The sequence below is a fragment of the Epinephelus moara genome, chromosome 9, assembly GCF_006386435.1.
Source record: "Epinephelus moara isolate mb chromosome 9, YSFRI_EMoa_1.0, whole genome shotgun sequence".
NCBI lineage: Eukaryota > Metazoa > Chordata > Actinopteri > Perciformes > Serranidae > Epinephelus > Epinephelus moara.
Genome location: NC_065514.1, coordinates 27,371,317 through 27,390,616, shown reverse-complemented (window position 1 = coordinate 27,390,616; position 19,300 = coordinate 27,371,317). Strand labels below are relative to the sequence as shown.

The following is a 19,300-nucleotide window of genomic DNA, read 5'->3' as shown; positions in this document are numbered from 1 at the left end:
CGTACATTCTGCACCTGCGTGAGAGGAAATAACCCTTCCCATCAACAGACTGTGATTGTCTGTAATCGTGATTCAAAAAATGGAAACTGGATGACCAACTTGAAGCTAGTTAGCCAGTTAGTACATTAACAACACAATCCAACGTTGAAAGAATAAAGCATATTTACCGTGCACCAGTGAACAATAACACAAACCATCAGGAAGCATGTCTGCTAAAGAGCTCAATGGCTAAAGAAAAATAATCTTACTTTATGTAACAAGTTTGTTTTGGTCTCAGTCCCCTTGACTTTAGCTCTTTATTGACTTTTCTCACTTCTCCTGTGCTGAGCTGAACTGCCAGTCAGAGTGATTTCATTCACCCCTCACCGATTCAATATGCTGAATCAGCCAAAAAAGAAAAAAGCTGATGGGGGTTGACGAGAGTGGCAGACGCTCACCTACAGCCCAGCTTTGACCGACAGCTAATCATCGGCTTGGTGTGTCAAGGCCTTTAGAAAACGATTTGCCATCCACATTTATGTGCATTCCATCCATGGGTACTTAAGAGTTTATAAATCCATCTGCCAGCTTATTATTAGAAAGTAGGAGTGATGCATCAGAAAGCGACAAAGCAACGTTCAAATAAGTTGTTAATAGCCTAACTTACAGAAACACTGTGTACAACAGTCCACCTTCTCTTTGTCTCTCTCTCTCTCTCTAACACACACACACACACACACACACAGGTCTGGACCCAGGCAAATATTTTCATGCAAAATGGGGACAAACTCATAGCTCTTGTTTAACTTTTTTTTTTTGTTTTTTTTTTAATTATCAAATTAAATTTATTATATTATCAAACACCTATTAATAAAAATATTATTAACACAACGATGGGCTAATTAGGTCTTGACTATTTTAATCCAAAGTGCTCCATCAGAGGCAACTGGACTTGCTTGAGTTTCTTGAAGACGTTTCACCTCTCATCCAAGAGGCTTTTTCCGTTTTACATGACTGGTGTTGTGGAATGGAAGGCTTTAAACTCATTAAGGTCACTGTCATATGCTCACATGTGATGTCCATCTACACAGGGTTTAAAGCCTGTGACTTCCCACCAGTCAGTTAGAACTGAAGAAGCCTCTTGGATGAGAGGTGAAACATTTTCAAGAAACCCAAGCAAGTCCAGTTCCATATGATATAACACTCAGGATTACAATGACCTGGATGACTGAGAATCTTCACCGACATGTAACTATTTAAAAATCTGTTTTCTGTTGTTGTTTTTTTTAAGTCCGGCCCCCGCGGTGCCCGCTTAGAAAATTCTGTCCCTTAGACAAATGTAGTTGATGACCCCTGGTGTGTGATGTATGTCTTACCTGTGCTACGGCCACCTGTGTGTGTTGCTGTTGCTGCTGCAGCTGCTGCTGAAGAAGCTGCAGGTAGTGCTGTGATGCCAGCGGAGTGAGAGAGCGAGAGCAAGGGCTGCTGGGAGTAATGCCTTGGGACGTCACAGTGAAGAGGGACCTTCGATCAAAGTCCTGACCACAGACAAACACACAGAGAAAAAATAAATCATTTTACTGATAGAAAATGGTTGTAAAAAACATACTTCACGTCATATTCCCTGACACATACTGTAACCACATAAAAAAACATCAAAGACACAATGGACTTCAATGTTGGCACTCAGGACCCATGGTGCTGCCAGTTTTTCATCCTCTCTACATAATAGGAGCTATTTTTAGACCCTGGACACCAGATGAATGCAATTAACGAACCAGTAGGATAGAAACCGCCCAGTCCTCTAGAGTCCCTGAGAGCAGGGCTGCGACCCACTGATCTGGAGCCCCCTGGAGCCCGACTGTAACCCCTCATCAGAACTGGAATAATCTCTGAGCTCATTACCATACTCTCCCTTTATCTGCCTGTGTTTATCTCTCCCAGTCTGCTTCCTCCTTGGATTTTTAAATGATTTTCCAGATGATCTCTGGTAGCACTCATGTTTATAGGACATTCCCCAAGCAGCTTTACACTTCACGGTGTTCTCACAGATAGCAGGAACAGAGCAATTGTGTGTTTCTGTCTTCAGGGACATCAGTACTCACCAAGAGAGATGGGTTTATTGTGTAAGTATGTTTTAATCATACAATTCACCTCTACAAATCACACAAATTGCTTCTGCTGTCATGCAAAACTACTTACTTTCTCTACAGTGGGACACAAATACACTGTAACTCCTACATCACACCACTAGAGGGCAATGGAGTACACCATAAAGTGCATCCTATTCAACTGAAGGTCCCACAAATGAGTGAGAGAGCCTTCGACCTCAGTGTATCATCATCAGCTACCCTAGATAATTTGAAATGCATGTAAAAAGAAGGTACATTTTAATTTGGCACCATAAAATTATACCATAAAGATTATATATCTGATACATTTTGATGATCTAATCTTTCAGGTACACCGTGACTTAATATCTAGGATTGCTGCCAGTTACAAAACCTTTAAGACATATACAAAACGCAAAGGAACAACTGTCACCTCCTACCATCATACCATACCATGGGCTGTCAGGGTCAATCAAAACTGATCAGATCACACCCACAAGGTCGTGATAAAGCAGATTGAGAGTGTCTGAGTGTTGGACTATCATTGAATAATAACCAAATGTGTTTTATTTAGCTTAACTTGTTGCATATCTATTCATTCATTCATTCATTCATTCATCCATCCATTTTCTGTAAATGCTTATCCTCTTAAGGGTAGTCTGAGTGGGCGGAAGTTCGCTGCATAGATCAGCCTCTCATTGGGCGGAACGAGCCACCCGCTGAAGTCCCGCCCTACCACCTCCGATTGTGTAGCGGTTTTCAACACGTCCTTTACTAACTTTTGCAGTGTTTGATCTTGCGGGGATGTAGCCATTTTTCTGCCATGGATCGCGTCCTGTAGGCGATATTTTTGTGGGCATGTTACACCAAAACCTGTTTCCCCCCAGCAATATTTTTGCAAGCGCACCGTTGCTGTGGCACCGCCCAGAATGATTGTGATTGGTTGAAAGAAATAAAAAAAGCCAGAGCGTTTTTTTCTCCAATGTTAAAGTGAGAGTCGGCGCAGCCAGACCTTTCTTTTCTTGAGAAAGGTCTGGTGAGCGAGACTATCTTAAGGGTAACAGGAGGGCTGAAGGCGATCTCAGTTGACATTTGCGTGAGAGGCTGTTGACACCCTGGAGAGGTCACCAGACCATCACAGGGCCAGCACATAGACCTGCATGTGTTTGGAGGAAGCCGGAGAATGCAGAGAAAACCCACGGGGAGAACATGCAAACTCCACAATGTGAAATCGGAACCCTCTCAATGTGAGGCAACAATGCTAACCACTGTTCCACCGTGCAGTTGCATGTTTAGTAGGAGTGTTAGTAACAAGTCTTATCACGATACCATGTTATATCAATTTCTTGAAGAGCCATACTATATTTCTCATGGTACGATTTGTATTTGAATCAGTTCCGAGGGCCACGATTGATATGAGCCAATGTCAGTTAATATCCTCATTGTCTTTTTCTTGGCCGCTTACCATTCTGCTCCACCAGTCAGAGAAGCTCAGAGAAAATATAAGAAATGTGACGCATTTCAAACTCTGCCGCAACATTTTGCTCTCTGTTTACAGTAAAAAGCTCATTGAGAAAATGTGCTTTCAGGGCTTTTCATTGATAATGATAAATAATCATTAGTAGCAGACCTCAAATTCAGTCAATTCAACAGCTCAGATGGTCTTGGAAGTGCTTCTGTTATTTTGTCCACACTTGTGGTGCCTGTTTATAGCATCTTGTGTAGTTTATCTTTTGGCCAGTCTTTTTCCTGTTATCCTGATCTCTCATTATTCCTCCCTCCATCTCTTTCTTTCCTCCTCTCTCTTATTCCTTCCCTCTCTCCTTGCTTATCTCCATAGAGCAGATGTTCGTGAACCCCTCAATGGGATTATGGTGGCGTTTCTCAGAAATCAAAGAGAACAGACTGGGGTTTTTGGGATTAAGTGTCCCCCTTTCACAGCCAGCAGGAATATTCAGGTTCCCCACTCCAATCCAACGCTCTCTCTCTTTCAGCAGCTTGATAACAGCAGTGTCTACCACTCTCACTATGGAGACAAATCCAAAGGAAAAGCATCATGACACACCAGAGCCTGCATGTTTGCATCTTTTCATCCTGTCACACTGAAAATATTCGTGCGAGATAATCGTCAGCTCTGAACTTCATAAGGATTTAAAGTGTGCTAAATCTCAAACACAGAGAAACAAAAATGTAGTCTTTCTACCTCATGCAAGCATGACCGCTTTATTTCACACCTACAGTATCTGCTGCCAACTGTGGTTAGTCATGGACAGCTGCAGTCAATGATCTGGTCAGGTACTGCAGTAGATGACAAAGCACTGTACTGTACTTCCTTAGGTCAATGAGCCATTTGGCAGCACTATGCATGGATTATAGCATCAAAACACCACTAAAGCCAAAGCAATGAATCACATCAGAAGTAATTTCCTGTAGTTAAAAAGACAGAGGCAGTCTGGGGCAAAAAAAAATGTAATCATTAAAATGTGGATGCTGCTGCTGCTACCTCGCCCCTGGTGTCAGGGATAAACCTCCACCACAACTGTGATGGAAACTAACTCTCATGAGAAAGTGGTGCTCATGAGCTGAGTTTGTGAATGTGAGACTGCCCTTACATTTCAGTGTAGTAAGGTTAAGCTGTCCAAAGACTACGACTAAAAATAGTTTGTAATATCACATAAATTCCAGCGGTTAGTGCTGCCAACTTGGCAATTTTGCTTCTAGGGTTTAGCAACTTTTACAGCCACCCTTGGCGATTTTTTTAATGTCCCCAGCAACAAATCAGCCAACCCTTACCTCCTCTCCCTTAAAGTGAAACTTCAGTATTTATCAACCTGGACACAATTTTCCCATGTTTTTGTGTCTAAGTGACTAATGGGAACAACATCTTTAAGTCTGGTCCAGAGAGTGCTGCAGCCAGCAGCTGCAAAATGAGCTGCAATTAAGCACTGGTGCATGAGTGCATCTTCATGTACATGTACTCAAGTGCTTGTTTTTGCCACTGACAGGCTCGGATTGTTATTATAAGTGTTTCACAACATTAAGGATCCCTACTGTGAAATAAAACATCTATCTATCTTTGCCTTTTGCTTGATCCAGTCTGCTAATTACTGTCTTTCTGCAAAAAAATCAACTCTCGTGACTTCAGAGTGAGACTTCTCCTTGAGCAAGACTTAGTTAGACACAATTACAAACATACTGGATCAAGCAAAAGGTAAAGAAGAATGTTTTATTCCTCTGACAGACAGTTATATTAATTTGAGCCTGTAAGTGGCAAAAACAAGCACTTTCAGTGGACGTAAATTGAAGGTGCGAACATGCCCTGAGTAGTTACGCAGCAGCCTGTTTCATAGCCGCTCTTTCTTTAAATACTGGACCAATCTTAAAAATGTTTTTTCCATTAGTCACTTAGACATAAAAACATGAGAAAACAGGTTAGAAAATACCAAAGATTCTCTTTAACGACAGTCCGTAATACCTCTCAGTATATGTACACTCCCTGCTCACAGTAGCTGTGCCTCTCTGCACTGCCTGTTTCCAGTGAGTGGGGCAGAGCAGCAGCATGTTCAGTCAAGCAATCATCAGCCAGACTGAAATGTGAATGACCTGTGGATGTGTATTGCTGATGACTAATGCCTGATCCCCATTGTTTGTGCGGGGACTCCTTTGTGTTTGCTTTGAATTATTCAATTTGACTATTAAACATGGTTTAATTTTCCCACAAAATACAGAGTTTACATGAGTCAGTTTATTCCCCCGTCTAGGTCCTCTCTATTCAAAAGATTATTGAATAATAATAGCTGATGATAAAGCTAGACTGAAGTTAGTCATTTAAAATTAGGTTGACATCCTTTTATAACACAGCACTGAGCCGATGACTCAGCAAGTGTTACAGTAACAGAGTTGAAAAGTGTGTAGTCTGGTGGGAATCAGTGCTAATGTTAGCAAGTTAGGCAAACCAGCTTCCACTGTCTAGTCGTAACCTTGTTAGCTTAGTTTAGTAGCTTCTACTTTCCATATGGAGGACAAACTTAATAGCACAATGGGTCCTCGCAAAGTTTTTATTGCAATAAAAGGACAGACGGATTTTCTCTATACGGTACATAACCAATGCTATGACCTCAAAGAGACACAAAACAACTGCAAATACACTCAAAAACACATAAAGATGCATTATGACTACAAGAGATGCAAAACAATGTCACAAAAAGAGGCTCACCAACTATAAAGTGTGTTTGTCTGTAGTGTGTAGGAGAGGTGGGGGGACTTTTACCCCTTTTCAGCAGATACGGGCTGGCTTGGTTTGGTTTGGGCCATCAGCCCAGCGCGGCAGGGATTTGTATTTCCATTATAACAGTGCTACCTGCTTGAAGGTGTGTCTTTAACTGATGGTGGTTTGTCTTAAGTGATGTTTAAAAGCAACAAGCTGATCCGTGGCTAAACTTGTCTTTGCTGAAGAAAAGCTGCTAACAAAGTTTCACATTCAGTGATAAACACATTTAATTTCCTATAGATCCTTCACAATAAAAGTCCCGTTATTTTGTCATCTAAATCTTTTATTCTGAAGCAGCACAAAAACTAATACGGCTGATAGCGAACATCAAACAGTAAGTAAAATAAAGTAAGAACAGGACGCAAGAGGGAAACTAAACTAAAACTCCAAAGTACTGAGAGCTGAACACACAGAGACCTTTCTCTCTGGTCTCCTGTAGACAGAGGTGAGGTCAGTGTTGCAACACACACAGCTTGTTTAAGGGAAAGAAAGCAGGTCAACGAGAGGTGGCTGTGGATGGCGAGATGCCACCGCTACACCGTTTGAGGGTGGGCAGCCAGGCTTTTGGACCCACTCCGGAGAAGGTCCACCTTTGGTGCAGCCCGGTATGGGTATAACGTCTCTAAACTGATAATGGAAATGCAAACCAGCGCAACGTGGCTTGACTTGGTGAGGCCAAAAGTGACAATGAAAAAGGACCATTTTTGCAAATCGTGCCCAGGGGCCCATTTTCTGATAATCATGGCTAATCTATGGCTTGAATCTTAGATGCTGTTTTCACAAATACATCCAAAAAGTAGTTTTATCCTCTAAAAAAAGAAGAAAAGTGCAAAAGCCATAGTATCCTTAAAATTTCAATATACCAAACACAAACAGTGAGGAGAAATCTAATGTTTTTCCAGCTTAAAACCATCTCCATTAGATCTAAATCTTATTCTTGACCTTTGAAATTTAAAAAAGGCTGTTTGCCTTTACACTGTAGGGACTGTGGACAACCACCATCTATCAAGCACAATACAGTGTGCTTATTTTAACCTCCTTGCCCTTAGCAATTCAATATGTGTGTGTGTGTGTGTGTGTGTGTGTGTGTGCTGCAGTATCTTACCATTATGGTCTGTCCCGGTTTGACCACGTTCAGCTCAGCCAGACTCTGCAGAATTTCACTGACTGCCTTTTCACACAGTGAAGTGCCAGCTGAAGGATCTTCTCCTCCTCGTCTTCCTGCAACTTTGCTGTCCTCCTCTTCCTCCCCTCGCTCTGCACCCGTCAGCTTACGACCTGTGAAAGAACACACAAGGACAATTCAGAAAACATTGCCATCATCTAAAGCAATGCATAAGGGTCCATAAAAAGGAACAAACAGGGATGCTTTCCTTTGGTTAACTAAACCCTAAATTAATGCTATTTTGAGCACATACACAGTACTTTCCTCCTGCGTGATCATCTCTGCCTGTCACACAACTGCAGCTCAGTGGCAGACAACTATTCATTCACTGAGCAAATTACACTAATTACTGTAACACTGGCAATCAACCTCTTGTGTTGTCCAATGACGTGTCGGTTGTAATCATGGGAATCTTTGTCATTGTTACCCTCCATCCCACATGAAATGAACACAGCATCACAGAACACTTAAATCCAGATTAGTTTGATGTTGTTTGTTAAATCTGTTTACACGGCAGTGTAACCGGACATCTGTGCTGTTGCTGTTTGACCGCTGTGCTGAATTAATGAGCTGGTGAGGTTTGATGGCTCCACTTAGGTCGTAAAGAGGCGTGTAATCAATCTAAGGTCAAGCTTCAGCCAGGAGAGAGATAGTCTGCAAGCGTGTGACCAAAATGAACAATAAAGGCTTATAAATACCACGTTCTCCACATTAACACTGTTCACACCAGATGTTAAAGGTCAGATGAGAGTTTTAAAATACCTGCGTGTCTGTGAAAAATGGTTGGCATTATTTCTTTATAAGAAACACACTTCAGTAACCACAAAGCTTTCTGTGTATTGTGTACTTTCGTTTACACAATTATTTGGCTGGGTCACATTTTTTCTGTTACATTTTTTCACTCAGACGTGTGAGTCCAATTGCAAGACTTTGCCTAGAGTCAGACTGAAGTTAAAATGTGATTACTTCAGACTGTACTTGAAAAAAAATTAAAGTTTGCTGTAAAACCAGTGAGGTGTGCAGTCAATTAACTCCTTATATTTCTGATAACAGACCTATTCAAAGCCATTGAAAGGAGGGAAATGTGCTTTTGACAGCACACACTAACACATTATCACATTAAGACAGTAAAACATTCAGGTAAGCAGACTTCTAATTATTACCAGTTTTGACAATCCTGGGACGGCTGGGCTTGTTTTCACCTTGTGAGTCTGAACATGGCAGAAAGTGGTCTAGCAGACACCGATTTTACTGGAACTACCACAGGGGTGTTTTGAGTATTTTGCCAGGTGTTTAAATGTCTGTCTGTGGACTGATCTTGTCACCACAACAGCATCACAACCATGCAAGATGCAGTCATGAAACTTTAAAGGTGTTCAGTTGTAGGGATGCACAATAACATTGGCAGGTCATCATTATCGGCTGAAATTGGCTTTAAAAGGAAATATTGGAATCAGCCAACATGCTGATAATAATGGTACGTCATCCATATCGGCCAATATCAATTTTAAAATCAGAATCGGCCAATATGCTTTTTCTTATTTTGCACAATGAATGAATATTACGCATATAGCACATACTTGAGATAGCATTCAGAAGCCTGGTTGAAAGCATTTTATCATTTAACATTAACCTGAGTGCAAAGAGCAAAAACAACCTCTCCAAGATTATCAACATTGCAGGGAAGGTGATTGGCAAGTCACAGAAACAACTCAGCAATATATTTGACAATGCTGTACGTAGGCAGGCTAAACATATAATTGCCAATGCTTCACATTCATTACACTCACAGTTTGAGCTGCTCCCTTCTGGGTGTTGATTTAGGGTCCCTAGAGCCAGTCGGAGCATATATAAGAAGTCCTTTATTCCCTATGCCATACAGGCAATGTATACTGAATGACTGTATCAAGGAACAATACTATTTGATGTGCTCTTTTACTGTTTATATAACCTATTGGTCCTACCTGCCTATTTGGACTATTGTATCATATACATTGTTAAATTGTACGTTTTTAAAGGTGAATTGTGTTGCGTGTCTGTCTGTGCCTTTGATTTTTGAGAGAAGCCAAAACAAATTTCCACTTAGATGGACAATTAAGTTATCTGTCTATCTATCTTACATTCTTTGAAAAGTGTTGTATTTCATGTCTCCATCTGCTGCTGGGCCATCATAAGGGTATGCATACATAAAACGATGTTAATTCGACTACAGAAAAGACTTGATGATCACTAAAATTAGGTAGAAAAAAAAGAGGATATATCAGTATCGGTATTTGTTATCGGTCAAATGAGTTGTTCAATGCTGGCGTATTGGATATCGGCAAAAAATCTAGTATCATGCATCCCTGTTTAGTTGAAATCAAAATGAAGGCACAGTACAAAGATGGGTGTGGTCCGAGCAGGGGGGGCCAGAAGTAGGGGGAGTAGGAAGTAGGGGAAGGGCCATTGCCCCCCCACATTACGCCCCTAACCCATATTCATTTCAGGTTGTGGTCTCTTGCGTTGATCTTTCTTTCGTGTTTGTTTTTACTTTTCTTATAAAGACAAATTGATTAAATGTTGTTAAAAAGGTTTTTTTGCCTTTAATGACAGTTTGAACTTCAAAAGCAGGAGAGAGAGAGGGGACGACATGATGGAAAGGGGCCGAATCAAACCTGCGGACACTGCAGCAGGGACATTGCCTTTGTACATGGGGAGCCCGCCCTACCTACAATGCAACTGGGCTCCCTTAACTATATTCAGATTTGAAAAAAATTAGATCAAACCCTAACTGTGATATCAGGAAAAACATACCAAGGCACACATGAACATTTTGCTTTAAAATGTTCTTAATGTTATATATAACTTGGGACTTGATGTGACACTTCAAAGCAAAGACTTACTTATGACTTGCACTGACTTTGACCCAACTCTGCTATATCTGTACTCATAATTCAGCCATTCTTGTGATATGATAAGCTGTTGATATTGTCAGTTTAACTTACTCAATGTGCAGTTTTCACGATTGTTGTATGTTTTTCTTTCATTGGAAAGAACAAAAAAATCTGTACAAGCTTTAGCATTTTTGCATCTGGCAAACCGTAATGAAGGTGAATAAAAACTTCTCAATTAATAATCTAATAGCATAGCTGGGTATATGCACTCCATCAATTCACTAAAACAAATCCAGCAAGTAAAAGTTGGCAAAGTTTTGTGCTGTTTCTCTTCTGTTTGGGCTCCCTAACAGTTGGAAGGCTCAGACAAGCAGCAGGTGTTTGCACATTGCTAAACAGAAACTAAACTGTACAAACAGTCTCTGGCTCACAAAGTTAGCTGCAAACACAGTCAAAGAATCAGTACTATTAGTAGTTTTCAGGATTTTATTGCTCCCTTTAAATACCCTATACCTTTAAATACCTCATTTCAACATATTGTCATGCACAGTTTTTTGTAGTCATGTAAATCAGCCACAACATAATAACCCAAAATGTGAATTTGACTGTACTCTGCAAAGGCAACACTGTGCACAGCAGATAACGGTAAATCCTTTCAGGTAGGCCTCACCGTGGCTGCTGGATTCCTCTGCAGACTTGTCACTCTCTCCATCCGCCTGTCCGTCTGCATCCTGCTCAGCATGCTGCAGACTGAGCTTATGGCACACTTCAAAGGCCTGACCCACTGTGCGCACAATACGCATGGCCTGCGTCTGACAGGGAAAGAGAGGAGGCAGAGACAGATGGACGGAAAGAACAGGGTGGAGAGTTTGGGATAATAGGTCAGTGTTTAAAGCAGAAGGATTCAACAATAAGCCCCAAACACCACATCAAGTCATTTCACTGACGAGTTCCTCCTGCCTGCCTTGAGATGAGTTAAATGAACTCACCTGCTGTAGCCTCTGGTGGACTGAAAACATGAACACTGAGTCATTCTTGGCACACAGCTGAACACCCTCGATCAAAGACTAATAACATCGCTTCTTTGGAACAATTCTCATTACATCTAACTGATAATACCAGACCTATGAGCCAAGACTGCGGTAACTTACAACAACTGCAGCAACACACATAAAAAACAGCTTAAACTGAAGAAAGGTAAAGAGGTACTTGTCTGAAATATGCAGCTGCAATCCTTGTCTTGCAGTGCATCTATTCTGTATTCACTGTAGGTGATGGATCTAGAGCGGTTAGCAGCAGGATATTAACTAAACCACCGGAAATCAAATTTAAAACCAAAATTGATTCACTGAGCTGACATAATCAGGAAATGTATTCTTAAATTAAAAGATCCAAATTCAGAAACACAGGAAACAAACAGCCCTTGGTCACAGGTAGCTGGACGCAGAAAGCTGAAGCAAATCACATTTAAGTCTACAGAGTGCTTAACACAAATCAAGGAGCAATGACAGCAGCAAATTGGGTAGTGAGGAATAAGAGCACAGGCTTTTTCCAGTTAGGAAAAAGAAAGAGCAGTCCTGAATACGACACATCTAATGGCTGCATTGGATTAAAGGGATAGTTCACCCTAAAATCAAAACTACATCTTTCATCGGCCGTAGAGATGTCTGCCTTCTCTCCAATATAATGGAACTAGATGGCACTCGGCTAGTGGTGCTCAAAGTGCCAAAAAACACATTTGCAAAACTCAACAGCAATGTCTCCTTATCATGACTTGGATACTCAAGATAATCCACAGATCTAGGGGCGTCAGTAGCATAGTGGATAGTGCCAGCGCCCCATGTACAGAGGCATTGCCTTGCTGCAGCGGCCGCAGGTTCAAATCTGGCTCGCAGCCCTTTGCTGCATGTCAGTTTTTTATCCTCTGTCCTGTAATTAAAGCCCACAAAAATAATCTTAAAAAAAAGAAGAAAAAAAAAGAAAAGATAATCCACAGATCTTGTCATGTCCAGTCTCAAGTAGGAACTATTTTCTGTCTGCTGAAGTACACCCACCAACCGTATCATCATGCAGAAGGAAGTGTACATCTACTGCTAGCTCACCTAGCATCACTGAGCTAGCTAATGTTACAGCTCAGCCGAGGAGGACGACATTAATGTTTACATCTCCTGTGTCTTGAGCACTAGTGTCTTGTCAATGAGGAGATGCATGCTCCCTTCTGTGCAGTGATACGATTGGTGGGTGTAGTTCAGTAGAAAGAAAATTGTTCCTACATGAAACTGCTCACAACAAGGTCTGTGGATTATCTTGAGTAAGTGGGTCATGATTTCTGTAAAGAAACATTGCTGATGAGTTTTTCAAATGTATTTTTTTGGCACTATGTGCACCATAAGCCCAGGGTCATCTAGTTCCATTATATTCAGGAGAAGGCAGACATCTCTGCGGCCAATATCTCCAACACTCTGCAAATCACACAAAAGCAATATTGACTGATACGTAGCACTACATGTAAGAGGAAAAATATGTATTTTTGGCTTTGGGTTGAACTGTCCCTTTAAGGCCTACTAATGCAGCTTTCTCCCTGTGTGGTTGTTGGTTTCATTTTCAGTTGGGTAAATCTCAGGGGTGATGAAATGTAAAAGCAGCAGGATAGTTCTACTTCTTACAAAAGTGTGTGTAATCAGCTGTGTATGTCTACAGTCAGGGGGGGTGTGAGCAGTCTTTTGTTGTACCTTCTTCTTTGACTTGAAGACATTACATCTGAAGGAATTATTGGAACCGTCTCTTGCGATGTAGCTGAAGATCTTTAAGTCCTGGGAGTCATGAGAAACGTAGAAAATCCTAGAAAATAAGACAGCAAATTTAAATACACAAGGTTCTTCTTTACATGATCCACCCTTTCTTTATAGTCACTCTTTAAGGAAAACAGTGGTATTTTTCAACATGGACTCTATTTGCCCATGTTTTGTGTCTAAGTGAATAATGGGAACAACGAATGTGAAGTTGGTCCAGTATTGAGGACACCGCTGCAGCCGCTAGCAGTGGACAGGCTGCGATGTAACCACTCAGGGCATTGGTCACCGTCAGTTTACATCCACTAAAAGTGCTTGTTTTTGCCACTGACTAGCTCAGATTGTTATTCTAAGAGTCTAAGAGCCTTCTGTTTAACCAGAGACAGACCCAAAATCAGCATCACCCAACACACCAGACTCACATAAACGGTCATTTTAGTGTGCACAGCGCCAGCATATTTTCACATCTAACTGGGTGAATTCTGGGTTTATTTCACCCAGTCCAGAGTTTGTGATTGTTGGAACAGTAGGAAGATGGACCAAGATGGCTTTTGTGAGCTTTATTTTGTCTCTGTTAACTTTGAATGAAGTGTGTTTTATGATAATTAAATGACTGTTTATTTAAATGGAGTCTGGTGGGTTTGGCGCTAGCCATTTCTGGGTTGTTTCTGGTTTAACAAAAAGGATCTTACTCTTTAGGAAAAAGGACAGTGTCTGTAGGGATTCTTCCATAATGCTGTCAGACACTGAGAATGATAATCTAAACCTGTCAGTGGCAAAAACAAGCCCTTTTGGTGGACATACGCTGACTGTGCACAAGTGCCCTGTTGTTTCAATGCAGCTTGTTTCACTGCTGTCAGCGGCAGCAGTCTCATTTAATACTGGACTAATTAAAAAATGATTGTCTCCATCAGTCACTTAGACACAAAACATGGGAAATGCAGTCCAGGTTGAAAAACACTAAAGTTACCTTTTCATGAAAAATAATATCAAAACCAATATTGCAGTCAGGGAGATAACACTGATCTAATGCAGATATAAATAAAATGAAGGGGCAATATTTACAGCATATTGCTCTACACCACCACATTACTGTAATCTCTTTGTGCCTTACACCGTCCAAGTTAACTGTCCCGTCTGGCTCTGTCCTTGCCAGCAACCCTGCACACACTCTGCAGTAAACTGGCAGAGCAGCGGGTCAGCTCTGCATCTCCATCTGCAGCTTCGCTCACTGCTATAAAACAACTCCAATGGGAAATGGGCAAACAAATTATGACCATCTAGTCACACAACGCAGAATGTACTATGTATCCCCACTGCACAAACACAGCCACAGAAACACTAGCTAAGGATAAATGTATCCAACACACACGACCCCTTGACGAGGTGTGGCTTTGCCAAATGAGATCCTCCCACAGATGTATACATAATTTACAAACACACACACATCACACACAAGCTGGTTAAGACACTTTTAAGTGGCTGCATACTCTTTTCCATCTCTGAGATTTTCATTTCCACGAAGAGGCTGCCTTATTAGCTCTAATTGCTTGTTTTAAGTCAGCCAAAAAAGAAGAACAAAAAACCCAGACGTTCACAGTCCTGACCAAAAAGTTCATCTTCAGTTTTTGCCTGCACTTTCAATTCTAAAATTCCCTTTTCTTCTCAGCACCTGACAGGCAGTATTATTATATTTTGACACTTTGCAGTTTATTTGCTGTGAGTTGTTTAGCAGAAACGGACAGCTTCACAGGCCCGTAGATGATTGCTTGACAGGCTCCATCACTATGTAGACAGGGAAGATGGCTGATGGGATGTTGGGGCCCTAATGAATGTATTTTTGGACACATGTTGGTATATTTTTTTCATACAAACTCAAGTATTCTTGCAAGAATAGTTCTAAATACCAGATCACTGTGGATTTATTCTGAAAGTAGGATGCCTCCCCTGGAAAAAATTACATACTGACAAACATATGCTCTACTAACTACATGCACAAGCTATAGATTATTCATTATCTTATGAATGTAAGTGCATCTGGCACATACGCTATAGTACATTTAAGCACATTAGTCCTGCATGTTAAAGTACATGGAAGCCTCAGCTTCATCCACAGGGGCTGAGCTGGAAGATGCAATTTCCACTGAGACATACAGTTTGTATTATACGCAGTATACGCATGGTAATCACTGTGATCAAAGCTAACAAGAACATGCAGAGTGCAAGGAACAGGCCGGACTGAATATTTGACAGTTTAATCCCCTGAGTGTATAAAGTGTATATACCAAGTGGCAAAGATAGCAACATTTTGTATGTTTTTCACAGTATGAAGCTATTAAACTGTCAGAGACTGAGGTGTGACTGACCTGTAAATGGGATCGTGCATGATCAGCATCTTGCTCTCATCCCATGTCCATTCTTTCCTCTGTGTATGAGACAGATAACCATGATTACGCACTGATCTTATCATCTTATATCAAAGAATTTATACATTTATTATTACTGATATGCTAAAACTGATTTTTGTTACCAACCCTGGCATTTAATTTCTGAATTGAGCTGAAAATGGTTACAGCATATTCCTTTAAGAGTTTGTCACTAGTGGCTTACCTTCTGTTTCTTCCTCAGAATCACCTTCACTCCGTCCACAGACACCACAATGCTGACTTTCTTCTTCTTGATGCTCTTGGCCTTGAATTCATACTAAAAGAAAACGACAAAGGAGAGCTCATCAGAATAATAGAACTACATATTTATAGTGTCTTTTCTTTTTTGTGTGTATGCAATATGGCTGGAAGATATTGCCTATAAATAATATCTCAATATTTTTAGACTATATATCGCCATACACAATATTTACCTTGATATTTTGAAATCTCCTCTTAGGCCCTGATCACACTTAAAGTGTTTTGCAGGTTGCAAAACATAAGGTGCACCACAATGCTTTTTTTTTTTTTTTTTGCTTTTATTTTTAACTGAATGCCACTAATAAAAAAATGCTTGCTGCACCTATTTATTGTGGTAACCACCCCATCACCTCCTCACCCTAACTTACTAGTGTAATCACTCTACCATTATTTTCATTATTTTTTATTTCTATTTAATTTATTTCACAGTAATCAGTAGCTATTCTCTATTGAGATCATGGCAACTGTGGTTTGTAAAGTCGCATAGCTCTGGGTATCCAACAACTGCTAACACCAGTTTGTCCTCCATTGTTCACCAACTGTAAACTTGTTTTCATGACCACCGCAGAAGGCCCGCCTCTCAAATCATCCTTTGGACGATGGGGCAGAGATGACATGGGGAGCTTTTCCGCTCTTAGTTGAAGTTATTTCAACTTGAGGAGCTCAGAGTGCTCCAGCAAGGTGTGCAGCAATGCAAAACTCTTAAAACAATTACAAAAAAACCCACTTTCTGTGTGATTAAGGTTTTACACTACTAAAATACTAAACTACTAAGTGAACTACTGTTATAATAAAGTTAAATAAAGTACTGTTATAATACAGTTAAAGAAAGTATCCATATTATAAAGTTAAAGTATTATTATAGTTTAAGTTAAAGCATTGTTATAATACAGTTATATAAAGTACTGTTAAAATAAAGTTAAAGTACTGTTACAATAAAATTAAATAAAGTGCTCTCATAATAAAATGAAATAAAGTACTGTTATGATAATACATTTGAATAAAGTATTGTTATAATGAAATAAATCAAAGTGGACCCCTGGTGCTTTAATTCTGAAGCTTTTATTTAGTATGTTTGTTGGTAGCATAGAGATGATTTGATTACAGCTGATTACACATAGCTGAACAAATATGCATGATAAATCAGTCATGAGCTTGGAAACAATTTACCCGCTGCAACTAATGATTATTTTCATTATAAATAATACTATATATTTATATATTTTTTTCATTATAAATTAATCTGCTGAATACTTTGTTGATCATATGCCCATCACAAATTCTCAGAGCCCAAGATGACTTATTAAAAATGCATGTTTTGTCGAAAGAACAGTTGTTTATCTAAATAAATTCAGTTTGGTATCAGAAAAAAAAAAGGAAAATCCAGCACATTTTGGAAACTTGATTAATTATCAAAATTGTTGCATAATCTTCTACTTGTTTCACCCATATGTGCAAGCATATGTTTTGGCATCCAGTCACCCTGCATACACACACATTCTCTAACCACTCGTCCTCTCCACTGCAGTAAGAGTACATGTCCTGCTTCACATTTGGCAGGCCTACAGAATTAAGGACATAATTGGGAACAATCTGTCAGCATTAAAACATGATCTGCGGTGCACTTTAATATATCTGCATCTTTAATAGCTTGGCAGCTCACAAAAGGAGCACTGATTGAGTCTGTTGAATATTGATAGCCGATCTAAAAAAAAAAAGAAACTGCAGCTCTCTGATGCCAGTGAAAAGAGAAAGGACACTTGGATAACAGAGATAGATTGCCTGCTTCACCTTGACTGTAATGATCAGGTGTATTCTGCCTGATTATAACTAATAGTATTAAAAGTTGGCAGTTTTACCTCATTAATCTTACAAAATATTCTGTACAATTCCCCAGGACCTGCCCCAGGCCTGATAAGTATCATGTTGGATAAATATAAAGTGACAAGGAATCATCATGTGGCAGCTGAACCCCGCCTCTGCTTCTCAGGGGCACAGAACATAAACCACACCGGCTAAATTAAACAACATTTAAGTACAATGCCCAGGATGTAGGTTTGTCTCCACTCTGTTTGCTGAGTGGTAGAACAGCTGTGTCTGCACTGAGCGACTAACGTGTTTCCACCTCGTCAGCTGGCCAGGCTTTCTGCCGAGGAACTTAGCAAGTCTGGCCTGTCGACTCCAATCAGCGTCACTTTCAAACATGAAGCAGGGTTCAACTCTTGTTAGCCAGGAGCTATCAAGGCCTAGAGTGGGGTCTGTCAGGCCACCACAGCCATCTATCATGCTGCAAAATGCAGGTGTTAGACTTTTTGAGCCATAAATCTGGTTTTATCCAGTGGCTTTTACAAGGTCAAACATGCCAGCAAAGTGGGGTATAAACTGCAGGGGAAAACAACTGTCTGGCTTCAGACACATGAAAAACAATAATCTGACATTTTGGAAAAGAAGGTAATTTGTTTTCTTGCCCAGAATTTGATGAAAAGATTTATAACCCTGTATTAACTATTTGTTAAAGGGACAGTTTACCCCTGAATCAAAAATACATATTCTTCCTCTTACCTGTAGTGCTATTTATCAGTCTAGATTGTTTTGGTGTGAGTTGCTGAGTGTTGGAGATATCAGCCGTAGACATGTCTGCCTTCTCTCCAATATAATGCAACTAGATGGCACTCGGGTTGTGTTGCTCAAAGCACCCAAAAACTACATCTGAAAAACTCAACAGCAATGTCTCTTTCCAGAAATCATCACCTGGCTACTCAAGACCTGATTACACAGACCGTGTTGTCAGTAGTTTCATGTAAGAAATATTTTCTTTCTACCAAAGTACACCCACCAACCGTATTGCCAATACTGAGCTAGCTAAGATTACAGCTAAGCCAAAGATAATGCCACTAATGTTTACATCTCACCCTGTCACAAATATGAACCTCTCATCCATGAGTAGATGCACTCTTCCTTCTGTGCAGTGATACGCTTGGTGGGTGTAGTTAAGTTGAAAGAAAATAGTTCCTACATGAAACTGCTCAAAACAAGGTCTGTGGATTATCTTGAGTAACTGGGTCATGATTTCTGGAAAGAGATATTGCTGTTGAGTTTTTTAAATACATTTTTTGACATTTTGAACTTCACAAGCTGAGTGCCATCTAGTTCCACTATATTGGAGAAAAGGCAGACATCTTTACGTCAGATATTTTCAGTACTTAACAGAGATGGGGACTCGAGTCATTGTGACTTGGACTCGAGTCGACTCGAGTCGCTGTTTTGATGACTTGTGACTTGACTTGACAAAAAATAAAAGACTTGAGACTTGACTCAGACTTGGAAGTTAAAGACTCGGGACTTGACTTGAGACACGATGACTTGAATGACTTGAGTGTTATTCACATCATGTTTTCAGTTAGAATATAAAATTAATAAATT

The 19,300-nt window shown here is 40.3% G+C and overlaps 1 protein-coding gene across 1 annotated transcript in view; it reads right to left on the bottom strand.

Annotated features, from left to right (window-relative positions):
* si:dkey-34e4.1 (carboxyl-terminal PDZ ligand of neuronal nitric oxide synthase protein) overlaps window positions 1-19,300 on the bottom strand; it is an 82,567-nt gene that overhangs the window by 26,215 nt on the left and 37,052 nt on the right. The window contains exons 3-8 of the mRNA XM_050053398.1: window positions 15,801-15,893; window positions 15,557-15,615; window positions 13,131-13,239; window positions 11,069-11,210; window positions 7,466-7,638; window positions 1,356-1,517 (exon numbers count right to left, since the gene is read on the bottom strand). Coding sequence (XP_049909355.1) covers window positions 1,356-1,517; window positions 7,466-7,638; window positions 11,069-11,210; window positions 13,131-13,239; window positions 15,557-15,615; window positions 15,801-15,893 — 738 coding nt within the window. The remainder of the gene's footprint in view (window positions 1-1,355; window positions 1,518-7,465; window positions 7,639-11,068; window positions 11,211-13,130; window positions 13,240-15,556; window positions 15,616-15,800; window positions 15,894-19,300) is intronic.